The sequence below is a fragment of the Zootoca vivipara genome, chromosome 14 (assembly GCF_963506605.1).
Source record: "Zootoca vivipara chromosome 14, rZooViv1.1, whole genome shotgun sequence".
Lineage (NCBI taxonomy): Eukaryota > Metazoa > Chordata > Lepidosauria > Squamata > Lacertidae > Zootoca > Zootoca vivipara.
The window spans coordinates 40,183,761-40,197,503 of record NC_083289.1 but is presented as its reverse complement, the minus strand read 5'-3'; the positions used below and the strand labels follow the sequence as shown (position 1 = coordinate 40,197,503).

General features: G+C 40.6%; 1 protein-coding gene across 2 annotated transcripts in view; it reads left to right on the top strand.

The window, feature by feature from the left end:
- The window catches only part of SMG1 (SMG1 nonsense mediated mRNA decay associated PI3K related kinase), a 72,120-nt gene that overhangs the window by 49,717 nt on the left and 8,660 nt on the right, over nt 1-13,743 (top strand). For both annotated transcript variants that reach the window (XM_060282549.1, XM_035130581.2), the window contains exons 37-54: nt 131-348; nt 535-689; nt 1,253-1,475; nt 2,308-2,554; nt 2,676-2,905; nt 3,975-4,223; nt 4,990-5,238; nt 5,470-5,688; nt 6,499-6,689; nt 6,814-6,986; nt 7,494-7,773; nt 8,095-8,367; nt 8,883-9,117; nt 9,447-9,670; nt 9,987-10,137; nt 10,370-10,559; nt 11,357-11,826; nt 12,978-13,115. In XM_060282549.1, the coding sequence (XP_060138532.1) occupies nt 131-348; nt 535-689; nt 1,253-1,475; nt 2,308-2,554; nt 2,676-2,905; nt 3,975-4,223; nt 4,990-5,238; nt 5,470-5,688; nt 6,499-6,689; nt 6,814-6,986; nt 7,494-7,773; nt 8,095-8,367; nt 8,883-9,117; nt 9,447-9,670; nt 9,987-10,137; nt 10,370-10,559; nt 11,357-11,826; nt 12,978-13,115 (4,115 nt within the window). The remainder of the gene's footprint in view (nt 1-130; nt 349-534; nt 690-1,252; nt 1,476-2,307; nt 2,555-2,675; nt 2,906-3,974; nt 4,224-4,989; nt 5,239-5,469; nt 5,689-6,498; nt 6,690-6,813; nt 6,987-7,493; nt 7,774-8,094; nt 8,368-8,882; nt 9,118-9,446; nt 9,671-9,986; nt 10,138-10,369; nt 10,560-11,356; nt 11,827-12,977; nt 13,116-13,743) is intronic.

Sequence of the window (13,743 nt, the reverse complement as noted above, 5' to 3'; positions counted from 1 at the left end):
ATGAGCACACAGAGTTGTAGTCAAAGGCAAACCGTTATAATGCTGGTCAAAGATAGAGTTTTACAGCATCTAGCTGGCCTTTGTATTTTGACCTCACCTGTTGACCTAATATTTTCTCTTTAAAACCTAGGGAGCAAATTCCCCTCAGCAATACCTACCTTTTTGGGTAACATCCAGGGTGAAGAGTTGTTGGGTAGTGAGTGTGATGAGGGAAGTCCCCCTGCTTCTCAAGAGAGCATAAAGGATGAGCCAAAAATGGGCCTAAATGAAGACCAGGCGATGATGCAAGACTGCTACAGCAAGATTGTAGAGAAGTTGTCAACTGCAAATCCAACAATGGTGTTGCAGGTATAATTGCAGTACAGCCAGAATTTGGGGATATTTATGTTTGGAGTCAAAGAATCAAGTGCTTTATGTGTTGTGTACTTACGCAGGAAGAAATCCATTATATTTACTCTCGGAATTAGACCTTGAGACTTTTAGAAGTGCAACTGCACAGTTAAAAATGCACAAATATTTTTTCTTATCAATCAGGTTCAGATGCTCGTAGCAGAATTGCGCAGAGTCACTGTTCTTTGGGATGAACTTTGGCTGGGAGTGCTTTTGCAACAGCACATGTATGTCCTTAGACGGATTCAGCAGCTGGAAGATGAAGTAAAGAGAGTCCAGAACAACAACACTCTGCGCAAGTATGTTTCCACCAAAGTGTATATGGGCAAAGTATATATGTGTTGCAAATGGGCAGCCTTTCCTCCTGATAATTAATGGTGCTATTTTTTTAATGGCATGTCGTGATTTTTGTAGCCCAAAGAACAATCACATCTTGAAAACAGCCCTATAATATTAATTCACCTCTACTTAAGATACTAAAGTACCACAAAGGGAGTAGAAAGTGTCCCTACTGATGTGGAAAGGGTTTTTTGGGTGTTCAGCAAATTATACTCAGTTCCTTTTGTTTCTCACTATTCAAGGTTTTGGAGAACTCTGGAGACACAATATCTTGTAGTGTACATTCTTATTCTAGATAATCTGGGGTGTGTGTGTGTTTAATGCATTTATTTACATTCTTTTTCATGGTTGGCTTTAAAATAACAAAGTTCCACACAACTCCACTTAAAGTTATTAGCTACTTTGGTAAAAGATCTATAATCTTCCTTTTGTTGTTTTTGGTAGTAATTATCTAGAAATTTCAGCACACTTGAAATGCAAGTGACACTTTTGCCAACTCCTTTATCTTTTTTTTTTTTCCAAGAGAGGAAAAAATAGCCATCATGCGTGAAAAGCACACCGCCCTAATGAAGCCCATTGTATTTGCTTTGGAACATGTGAGGAGCATCACTGCGGCTCCTGCTGAAACACCGCATGAGAAGTGGTTTCAGGACAACTATGGAGATGCAATTGAAAATGCCCTAGAAAAACTAAAGAATCCATCTAATCCTGCAAAGCCTGGAAGCAGCTGGATTCCTTTTAAAGAGGTATAGTATGTCTCTCTTGCCAATAATACAAAAACTTGGAGTATTTTTCTCTGCTATGGAAGAATGAAGGAAAAAAAGGGTGCTGCTGTTGTAATTTTGAATATTTATGGTTTTTGTGTAGTGCCAAGGCTTAGGTTGTAGAGAATTTAGAAAAAGCAATAGAAAAATGGACTAGAAATATCATTAGTTCTTAAATATGCTACGCTAGAGGTTGCCTTCTTTTTCAGCCCATGAGGACATTTGCAAACGGCCATTGCCACTTCAATCTATATGTTTTCTTCTCTCCCCCACCCTCCCGACTGTGCCACTGGAAAAAATCTGGGCCAGTCAGACCAACAGTTTCCTCTGCCAATGTGGTACACGGCTATATGGAGAGGTTCATGTTGCTCAGATTGGCCATATGAAAAGTGGGGAGGGAACAATTTTCATCCCATCGCAGGTCTGGGTGGCAGGCTCTGCCTATCCCACTTCCCATGTTGGGGGTTAAAAATAACTGCCCCCCTCACATCTCAGCTGCTTTTCATGGATCAGCTGAGGAGCAAGGAGGGGGGAGGCAGGGAATGCTGTGTTTAGGTCTCTGGGTAATTGTGGCTACTTTTGGGATGCAGCCCCCAACACCTTTCTGCAGTAGCCAATAAAAGCCAAACAGGCGCCTTCTAAGGTGTCTTCAGTTTTGTGAATTCCTTTGGAATTAGTGGGTTGTATCCAGTTAAGCTCAGCAGGTCTACTCTGAGTAGGGTTAGCACTGACTACAACCCAGTATTTTGATAGACTGGAACCATGCAAAGGTCTGGACCTCACCTTCTTCAACCTTGTGTCTTTTAAAAAATAGGTAATGCTCAGTCTTCAACAGAGAGCCCAGAAGCGGGCCAGTTACATTCTGCGCCTCGAGGAAATAAGCCCCTGGCTGGCTGCCATGACTAACACTGAAATAGCTCTCCCTGGAGAAGTATCTGCCAGAGACACAGTCACAATTCATAGTGTAGGAAGCACCATAACAATTCTGCCTACTAAAACCAAGCCCAAGAAGCTCTTGTTTCTGGGCTCAGATGGGAAAAACTACCCATACCTTTTCAAAGGTGAGAACATTCTGTAACTTCTCCTTGTCCTAAGCAGAAAACATTTTAATTGAGGATATATTGCATTCCCCTTTCCAGTTACATTACATACTGTCTGGTTTGCGTCTATTTTCCACTGCAGGACTGGAAGACCTGCATCTTGATGAACGGATCATGCAGTTCTTATCCATTGTTAATACAATGTTTGCTACCATAAATCGCCAAGAGACACCCCGTTTCCATGCCAGGCATTACTCTGTTACACCACTAGGAACACGATCAGGCCTAATTCAATGGGTGGATGGAGCCACTCCTTTATTTGGACTTTATAAAAGGTGGCAGCAGCGAGAAGCAGCTTTACAGGCACAAAAGGTAATGACTACATTATACATGCTGGCACCAGTTGTGAAGTAAACTCTGTAATTTTACATTATAATTCATGAAAGTATTAACGGTTACTGAGACAGAATCAAAATTCTGATTAAAATTCTAAGTATATGCTGAAATGTGTCATATAAGGGTTATTTTAAAATTAATTTGAGGTGCAGAGATTAATTAGAACACCTGATCATAATAATGAAACGTGTGTGTGTGTTAAATGTTGTATGTGTGTTGAACAGTGTGTATGTGTCCTTTTCTCAGTCTGCAGAGCTGTAAATTGGAATGCTGGGTTTTGGACTGAGGACATCTATGAACTCTGCTCTAGTGTGATAGCAGATCATAGAAACTCGTATCTTTTAAACATGCTGTGTTGTTGTACGCACAAGTTCAGACCTGCTCTGTGCAGTGTCTCTTATCTTATGTAGCTTATGCAGACACTGAGGTGCTTATGTAGCTTATGCAGACACTCAGATTCGCTGAGTCTGGAGTTAGAGGCACCTCCCAGTCTTTCTGCCACCCCAGATGCAGAAATCTGAAAGAGGCAGACATTCTACATGAACTTTGGTCCTTGGGACGAATTGCTCCTGATTCCAGTACTGCCTATATGGAAAACATGAGCAGACGTGCTTTCATTAAGATAAGCAATACTGGCATATTCTTGGAGCAGGAAAGGGATGGTGCATACCAGAGCCTAGATGCCATAAGAATCCTGTCTTCTGTCTTGGTGTCGATTTGCACCACAGATATAGCAGCCATGGGGAATAATAGTTGGAGCAACAGCACTTAATGCAACAGGAGATCTTGGAAAGCAGAGTGGGAAATTGGGAAGCAACATGAGACATTCTCCCCCACCCCACCCCAGCTAATTCTGCTTAAATTGACTTAGCTTGGAACTGCAAAAGGGTCAGTAGCAAGGAGCACCCTATATATTAAATGTGAACACAAAGATTTATTCATCTGTTGCAAACAATCTTCCAGCCAGGGTTTAAATATATGACATGTTGATTCCGACCTAATATATAATGGAATAGTAGTTGAACTGTGCAATTGACTTTTTCAGGCCCAAGATTCATACCAGACTCCTCAGAATCCTGGAATAGTACCTAGACCTAGTGAACTGTACTATAGTAAGATTGGACCAGCTTTGAAGGCAGTTGGGCTTAGCTTGGATGTATCCCGTCGAGACTGGCCTCTAAATGTAATGAAGTCTGTTTTGGAAGAGTTAATGGAAGTAACACCTCCCAATCTTCTTGCTAAAGAACTTTGGTCATCATGCACTACACCTGATGAGTGGTGGAGAGTCACACAGGTATGTAGAGACCTTTCCTAATAGAATCTCGATGTTTGAGTAGGTTTAGTCTAATATCTCCTTGCCTTATGTGCACACACAACCATGCTTTCCATCTAAATTTGGTGGATTCTTGTAAAAATCCTGAATGACTTTTCTGAAGAGTTTCCCCTTATTTCAGAATAATTTCAATGGAAGAACAGACCATCTTGCATTATTGCTCTGGATGCCACTTAATTTCGAAAGTAAAATTGGCAGATGTGCTTTCCCACTAGGTAGTGGTCTGTTTTGGGGTCAGGGAGAGGCACAGCTTGTTGAGGATCACATGTATACATACATACATACATACATACATACATACATACATACATACATACATACATACATTGCTTCAGGAAAGGCACCTGTGATCTTTCACATGCTGTTGGAATTGTTAACATCAGCCCCAACCAGCATGGCCAATGGACAGGGAATTATGGGAATTGTAGTCCAGCAACACCTGGAGAGCAATAGGTACCTATCCCTCATTTGCTTCTTATACCACATCTGTTAGTCGGACAGTAGAAATAGGAATGTGTCCATGCTCATTCTTCTCCCTGGCCTGGTGCTTCTCCTTGAGCATAATTAGCCTTTGTTTGGATAAAGGAGCATGTGGCTTATAGTTAAGCTATATAATGACACCCCCCCTTAAAAAAACTTTTAGTAGTTTTGTATTTAGAGTGAACTTTTTTAAATGGTGGGGGAAAAGAGATTTATAACGATGAAACTTCCTCCCCCCCCTTCCCAGTCTTATGCAAGATCCACTGCAGTTATGTCCATGGTTGGCTACATTATCGGCCTCGGAGACAGACATCTGGACAACGTTCTTATAGACATGACTACTGGAGAAGTTGTTCACATAGATTATAATGTTTGCTTTGAGAAAGGGAAAAGCCTTCGAGTGCCTGAGAAAGTTCCATTCCGGATGACACAAAATATTGAAACAGCATTTGGAGTAACAGGAGTGGAAGGCGTTTTCAGGCTTTCTTGTGAACAGGTAGGCTTTAAGGAAGTCTTGAATTTCTGTGACTGAAGCTTTTGCTTTATGGGGGGGGGGCTTTTCAGTAGTGGTCTTAAGTGTGGAATGCCCTCCCCAGGAAAGCCTGCGGAGGCTTGCCACTGAATGCTTTCAGAAGTTGGGTTACAGCTCCCTAACACTGGATTTGGGCTTGGTAGCTAATTGCAAGTGCACATTTTAAATGATACATTTAATACACTTTAAAAACAGGTTCTGCACATCATGCGGCGAGGACGAGAAACCCTTCTGACCTTATTGGAAGCTTTTGTTTATGACCCACTTGTGGACTGGACCGCAGGGGGAGAAGCAGGGTTTGCTGGAGCAGTGTATGGTGGAGGTGGGCAGCAAGCTGAAAACAAGCAAAGCAAGAGAGAGATGGAAAGAGACATTACACGTAGCCTCTTCTCTTCCAGAGTCGCTGAAATAAAGGTATGTTCAGTCCTTTCAAAAATTCATTTTATTTGTATCTGCTTGTTACTTTAGATTCCAGGAACAGTGTGCAAAGTTGCTTGCAGGAATTAACTCAAAACAGGTTTTAGATTACAGTATTTCAACCACGCTTCCATCTTAGTGAATCCATTTATGCTGTAACTTTAGAAATACATACACTCACAACATGAGTTCTTTTTTTTTTTCTTATGAAAATGTGATTTTTCACTTGACTTGCCTAAGATCCAGGACAAAGCGCCGCCTTCTGGAAATTCCCCCCGGAAGTCAATTTGGCCTTTGAAATCCCGGTAATGTCTGGGAAAATCCAGACATGTGGCAGTCCTAGTCCAGGGGAACTTTGGGTAATCTGAGAAACTGAAGGAAAGACTGATGATAGACAGAACCCCGAAAACAAACAAAAACAGGCAAAACATCCCATCAAAATATAACAGACAAAAAGTAGGCAACACTCCCCCCCCCTTGACAAAGCAGGCAACCTTCCCAATAAAACCTCAGTTTTAAAATACCATGGAGGCAGGAGGCCTTGATGGGTGGTTAGGTGGTTGTTTGAAGATGCTGTGGTGACCATGAGCACCACGTTGGAGACTCAGTTTTTGCCATCCTGTCATTCAAACATTAATTTTGCTCTTAAGTTTTAAAATGTGTGACTTGTGCACCTTTTTCTTTGTTTAATACTCAGTCTAATTTAGTGATAACAATATCAGTTTCACTCCACTTGTGATACTGGTAGTGAAAAGTGTTAGCAAGTGTTATTCATAGCTAAGTAACATAAATAATACTTGTCTACAGGTCAACTGGTTTAAGAACAGGGATGAGATGCTGGCTGTGCTCCCTAAGCTGGATGGCAGTTTAGGGGAATATTTAAATTTGCAAGAGCAGTTGACTGACGTCGAAAAATTGCAAGGCAAATTACTAGAAGAGAGTGCCTACCTGGAAGGAGCAGAAGCAGCGGATCACCCATGTCACACACTGCAGAACAGGTACGTGAAATCTCACTTTAGTTTAGATATTCAAATGCTTTATGGAAATTCAAAACTGCATATGTTTCTCTAGAATTTGGAGTTGGAAAAAAAATCACTTAATGTGGCTTCCTTTTTAACACAGATATTCTGAACACACTCAGCTGCAATCTCAGCAGAGAGCAGTACAAGAAGCAATCCAGGTGAAACTGAATGAATTTGAGCAGTGGATATCTCATTACCAAGCTGCTTTCAATAATCTGGAAGCAACTCAGCTTGCAAGTCTTCTTCAGGAAATCAGTACCCAAATGGATCTTGGTAATGAAACAAATTAGGTTGTCCTCCTTCTCTCTCCCCCCTCTTGCCCCATTGTCCATATTGTGAGGCAGAGCAAGGTGGCAGATTAAGGGCAAGTAAAATGGTGTTGGGGGGTGTTTTTGTTTTTACTCCAAAGGGTTAACATTTTTATATGTCCAGGATACTTATTTGTTACAATACTGTACTGGTCAGTCAGCTGCTGAATGTCTGCTGCCTTTGGAATGCATTGCATTGGTATGCAATGGATATCAGGTTAATCTAGGCCAACCATACTGTGTGCTTCAACAAGGGTAGCCAACATGGTGCCCTCCAGATATTGTAGACTACCAGATGTTGTTGACTACCACTCCTATCTCCTCTGATCTGTGACCTTGCTGACTGGGACTGATGGAAGTTACGGTCTAAAATATGTGCAAGGCTATTGCTGAACATGTTTTGCCCCTGAACATTTTCCTCCCCTGTAGTTAAGTTATAACATCCTTCTTTTTTTAATGGTTCATTTTGAAGGTCCTCCAAGTTATGTCCCTGCAACTACCTTCCTTCAGAATGCTGGACAAGCACACTTGATCAGCCAGTGTGAGCAGCTAGAAGGTGAGGTTGGTGCTTTCCTTCAGCAGAGGCGATCTGTTCTGCGTGGATGTCTTGAACAGCTACACAACTATGCTACTGTAGCTCTTCAGTACCCCAAAACAGTGTTTCAGAAACACCGCATTGAGCAGTGGAAGACCTGGATGGAAGAACTGATTGTTAACATGACAATAGAACGCTGTCAGGATCTTTACCGGAAGTAAGTTGTCAGTTGTTTGCACCCACAGAAAGTGGGAGGGTTAAATTATTTCAAGTCTTTGGTAGTTCAGTTTCAGCGGGAAAATAAATTCTCAGAATAAACCATACTAATTTCTGCAAAGTTGAGCTCAGTTAAGTGTTGTGTATGTGTCAACATGTAAAATGTTAAGTATTTCTCTGCCTCATGTATCTCAACAGAAAATGAAAGTGTTTAAGGGTGTAGAGCACAGATGATGCTAGGCATTTGCCAGGCATCACATTACAAAATGCATGAATATATATATATATTTAAATGAATATTTGTAATTTTATTGTTTGTCAGGTATGAAATTCAGTATGCTCCTCAGCCGCCTCCATCTGCATGCCAGTTCATAACTACTACAGAAATGACTTTGCAGCGATATGCAGCAGACATCAACAGCAGGCTTATCCGACAAGTGGAACGTTTGAAGCAAGAAGCAGTCACTGTTCCTGTGTGTGAGGAACAGCTAAAAGAAATTGAGCGTTGCATTAAGGTCTTTCTTCATGAAAATGGAGAAGAGGGTTCATTGAGCTTAGCAAGTGTTATCATCTCTGCTCTCTGCACTCTTACCAGGTGAGATGCTTGCAAAATTTGACGAGAGGTGGTGGTTTTTTGTTTTGTTTTTTTGACTCATTCTTCAAAAATACATTTCCCAAGGATTTAAATTCCTTTAATTTCATATGTATCAAATTTACTTAACCATAATTCATGAAAATGCTTTATCTAGAAATATATACCACATTTTTCCATGTATAAGGCAACCTTTTTTTTCTGGGGGGAAATTAGTGATAAATTGGGGGTTGTCTTATATATGGGTTAATACGGTAAGTAAGCGAGGCTTGGAGCCCGGTAGTTACGGCACTAGTTCCCTGAGCCAGAGCGGGGGATCATCAAAAAGCAGCTCAACAACTTTCTTAATTTTTAAATTTCATAATTTTGGACTCCCAAAAATAGGGGTTGTCTTATACATGGGGTCATGTTATACAGGGGAAAATGCAATAGTATTCTTTTTAATGGGTCTTAAAAGCTTAAGATGCATAAATTGGAACAAAAACTTCTATTTATTTACAAACATCCTTTTCATTTAGACGTAATCTAATGATGGAAGGTGCGGCATCCAGCGCTGGAGAACAGCTGGTGGACCTGACTTCAAGAGATGGAGCCTGGTTCTTGGAGGAGCTGTGTAGCATGAGTGGGAACGTTACGTGTCTTGTGCAGTTACTGAAACAGTGTCATCTGGTTCCACAGGATTTAGATATTCCTAATCCAGTTGAAGCATCAGAAGCTATTCACCTAGCTAATGGAGTTTACATCTCACTTCAGGTGAAATATATCTACAACGTGTGTTTGTAGCAGCTCATGTTAATGTACAAACCCCTTTGTAGTGAGCTATAATAAGTTGGAATAAATTGGAATAAAGCTACAATCCTAAATAGGTTTATCTGGGAGTAAGACCCACTGAGAATAGGGGACGGACTTCTGAGTATACATGCATTATTTAAATTGAGAGCATATTCTAAACACTTGCATTTTTCTCCTTATTAACCAGCAGCACATTATATTTAGAAAACTCTTAAAAATGGTAGTATAGCCATCAGATACTTTGCTGTTATCTTCTTGTTTTCATGCATTTGTTGTTGTTGTTCTGCCAGGAGCTGAATTCAAATTTCCGTCAGATTATTTTCCCAGAAGCGCTTAGGTGCTTAATGAAAGGAGAATATACTTTGGAGAGCATGCTTAATGAACTGGACAACCTGATCGAACAAGTTACTGATGTTCCTTTGCAAACTCTGGTTGAGTCTCTTCAAGCTTACCTAAGAAACGCAGCAATGGGGCTTGAAGAAGAAACACATACTCATTGTATTGATGTTGCAAGGTAAATCATTGGGTTCGTTGTATCTGGCGCAAATGCTTGCTTTAAGACTTAGCTTGAAACAGCCCACAATCATGGGTCATAAGACAACATGCCATATGGTGGCTTGTTTGTGCCCTGTGTGACACCCACAAGACACCCACATTCACAATTTAGCCATGGTTTAAAAAAAGCTACAGCTTAGCATATCTGAAATGTGCTGAAGGATTAGTCAGTTATTTGTCATTTCTTTAACCAAATGATATTCCTGCTATAGTGCTTGTCCTTAAAACTATTTGGATATTCAGGTCCTAACTACCCTTTTTGCTTCTTTCTTTAGGATGCTTCACGCCCAGTATGGTGAACTGATTCAGCCAAGGAATGGCTCAGTTGACGAAACGCCCAAAATGTCAGCAGGCCAGATGCTGTTGGTAGCATTTGATGGAATGTTTGCCCAAGTGGAAACAGCATTTGGCTTATTAGTTGAAAAGGTAAGGTTACTACTAAAAAGGTTATTACTAAAGCTAACTTTGGAAATAAGGCACAGGCAATTCCTGATCCACACGGGGGTTGCATTCCGAGTAATTGCGTGCCATGCAGAGCGCACATAAGTCCATGCCACCCTTTTCCAGCCACTTCCAGGTTGCCGTGATGTACGCATGCACACATCATTTGGTCTTTGTATTTGGCAGATGACCTAACATTTTTCTTATTTTCTTTCAGTTAAACAAGATGGAAATACCTGTTGCCTGGCGTAAGATTGACATAATCAGGGAAGCTCGCAGCACCCAAACTAACTTTTTTGATGATGATAACAATCGGCAGGTTTTAGAAGAGATTTTCTTTTTAAAACGACTGCAGACAATAAAGGATTTTTTCAGACTCTGTGGCACTTTTTCTAAAACTCTTTCAGGTAAGTGCATACAACATTCCTAGTTTACGTCTCATTGGGTAGAGTTAAGGCCTGTTATCTGCCTTGAATCTTAAAGTGAAATTACAAATAAAAGTATCTGTGTGTTAAAACAAAATAAAACATTGGGCTCAGCAGATTCTCATCTTGTATTACCTGCAAGTTTTAAAGCTGTGATGTAATGACTACAGTAGCAGCATTCTCAGAATACACGGGTTATACTTCTAGCAGTACCATTAGTATTAACCTGTTACCAAAACAAAAAACCAAAAAACCCCAAAACACCCCGGTTAAAAGGTGCAGAAGGCAGCCAGTAAGCACAGGAAATTTATTTCCATGCTTGCTCAAGCTTTCTTTGTGAAGAGCAAACCCAGAGTTTTCATGTTTCCTCTGTCATGTTTCCATACTTGCTTTATGATGGAACCAGTACATATTATTGAATGTATTGAGTGTTGAATTATTTTGGCATTATTTGGAAGGCAGCAAAACAGAGGTTTGCTTCCAAGTTTTCATTTTCCCCTAGAAAAGAACCCGGAACATTTTTAATTAATTCAGGAATGCTATTGTGGAGTTAGCCAAATCAGTGTGCCTTAAAGCATGTACCAGCCTGTTAAAATGGGGTTTATATTTATTTCAGTCAGCGTGGAGCTTGCCCATTTGCATTTCATAAGAGTGCCATTGTAATCTTGGCTGCAGTTAATTTATGTTGTCAGCTCTCTAGAGCAGAAATTCAATCTAGATTGCTGGTCGGTAGGTATTTGTTCAATGGCTGTTTCTTTTTTTCCTTCTTTTTTTGTAAGGTGTAAGTTCAGTTGAAGATCAGAGCTCTATGAATGGACCAGTGCCAATGGTAAACGTGAAAACCTTGTATCGGAATTCTTGCTTTAGTGAAGACCAAATGGCCAAACCAATCAAAGCCTTCACAGCTGACTTTGTCCGGCAGCTTTTAATCGGCCTTCCCAATCAAGCCTTGGGACTTACATTGTGCAGTTTTATTAGTGCTCTTGGTGTAGATATAATTGCTCAAGTAGAGGCAAAGGATTTTGGGGCTGAAAGCAAAGTCTCAGTGGATGACTTGTGCAAGAAAGCTGTAGAACACAATATCCAAATTGGCAAATATTCACAGTTGGTTATGAACAGAGCAACAGTGCTGGCCAGTTCTTACGATACTGCGTGGAAGAAGCACGATCTGGTGCGGAGACTTGAAACCAGTATTTCTTCTTGTAAGACTAGCCTTCAGAGAGTGCAACTACACATTGCTATGTTCCAGGTAAGCCTTCAAACTTTTATTTCATTTCTGAATATTTTCTGCAGATGTGGAAAGTTGCATAATAAACTAATTGTCTTTGGCGCCATACCTAAGTTGTGGAGAGAAGTTACCTCTTCAGATTTTAAACAGTACCGTACATTTAGAAGTAGCTTCATGCTGTTTTCCATGTTATTGATCTGTGGAGCAGCCCTCTTCGTCATATGAGGTGAACTTAATGGCTGCATGAGGATTTGAGATTCTTTATTCCACCCACTTTGTCCATTTGCCCCTTGAAACCTCTCTTCTTGAAAGCCTGCAGGGTGGATTTCCTGTGGGCCTCTTGACAATACTTTCCAGCAGATCTTGTGCTCTGGTTCTGAGGGCACTTTGAATTTCCTTTTGTCCTAGGCAGAATCCCTCCTAGGACTAACAGTCATGAAGTTTATAGCTACAGTGGTGCCTCGCAAGACGAATTAAATCCGTTCTGCGAAAAAATTGTCTTGTGAATCGCGGTTTCCCATAGGAATGCATTGAAATTTTTTTTTGTCCATAGGAATGCAGTAATTAAATTTCAATGCATTCCTATGGGAAACCACGATTTGCAAGACGAATTTTTCGCAAAACGAATTCGTCTTGCGAGTCACCATCAGATCGCAAGACGCATTCGTCTTGTGAAAAATTTGTCTTGCAGGGCATTAGTCTTGCGAGGTACCACTGTACTGTTGTAGCTGTTGGGTACAGCTGAATTGTCATGCTGGTGTGGAGCAAAATTATTAAATGACATCATCATGTTTCTCTCAGCAGATCAATGTACAATTTGGATTTTCTGCAAAGCAGAGTCAGAATTCTGACAACTTTCCTTTTTTTAAAAAAAAAGCAAAGCAAAGAGGAATGACAATCAGAACCTTCGGTGTGCTTAAGGATTTTAGAAGCGGGATAGCTGCAATTTTTCAAAAGAGCTGTCATTTCACATTTACAGACAGTGTGAACACAAACACTTCTTATGTTGGTTATGTTCGTTGCTTACGGCTCTGTAAATGTTCACAGCTGTTGACTTATGCATCTTGATTAGGCTCTTGGGGCCGTATCTCACTGAAATTCTCAGTCTTACCATTTATATATCATCATCATAACATTGAATAGAAACATCTTTTTCTCTTGCCTTTCAAAAGTGGCAGCATGAAGATCTCCTCATCAATCGCCCACAAGCCATGACAGTCTCTCCTCCACCTCGGTCCGCAATCTTAGCCAGTATGAAAAAGAAACTTCATACTCTTGGGCAGATTGAAGCTTCAATTGCAGCAGTTCAGGTAAGTTTCTTCATTGCTCCATGGGGGAAGCAGTGGAGGACTGTTGAGGAAAAATATGGAAGCAGAATAGCTGGTCTTTTATCAGTATTTGGGAATATTGGTCTTCCAGCTCCATTGTTACAATAAATATACTGAAACTGCAAGAATGGTAATGAATGTTTGGAGTGCCTTGTTTTAAAGTCATACAAATCTCCCCAACTATAACAGTGTTTGATCCTACTTTACTGTGGGGCATGTTCAGCGTTTTGAATTAAAGTCAAATCTTTAATAACAGTTTTTTACAAGATTGAACTCTTCAGACTCTTATATTAAGCTGAAAATCTGTAGTGACTGGTGATGTGATTTTTGATAGCCCTCCACAGTTTGATCACTTTGGAAGCTGGTCATAAGAATCTGAGCCAATATCATCCTGCAATGTGTACCCTAGATTTGATAGCTGCATCTAGGGACCTGTGGCAGGGGTACAGTGCACGAGTGTCTTAGGTTGACTCTTATCAAATCAGTATCTTATGTACTGCTTTAGGAGAGTCTCTAGAATTTTGTATATTTCTGTTGTCCCACGATGCAGTGTCATCCAGTCAGCTAGTGGCTGGATATGTGGAAATGTGTATATGACGCAACCCTTCTC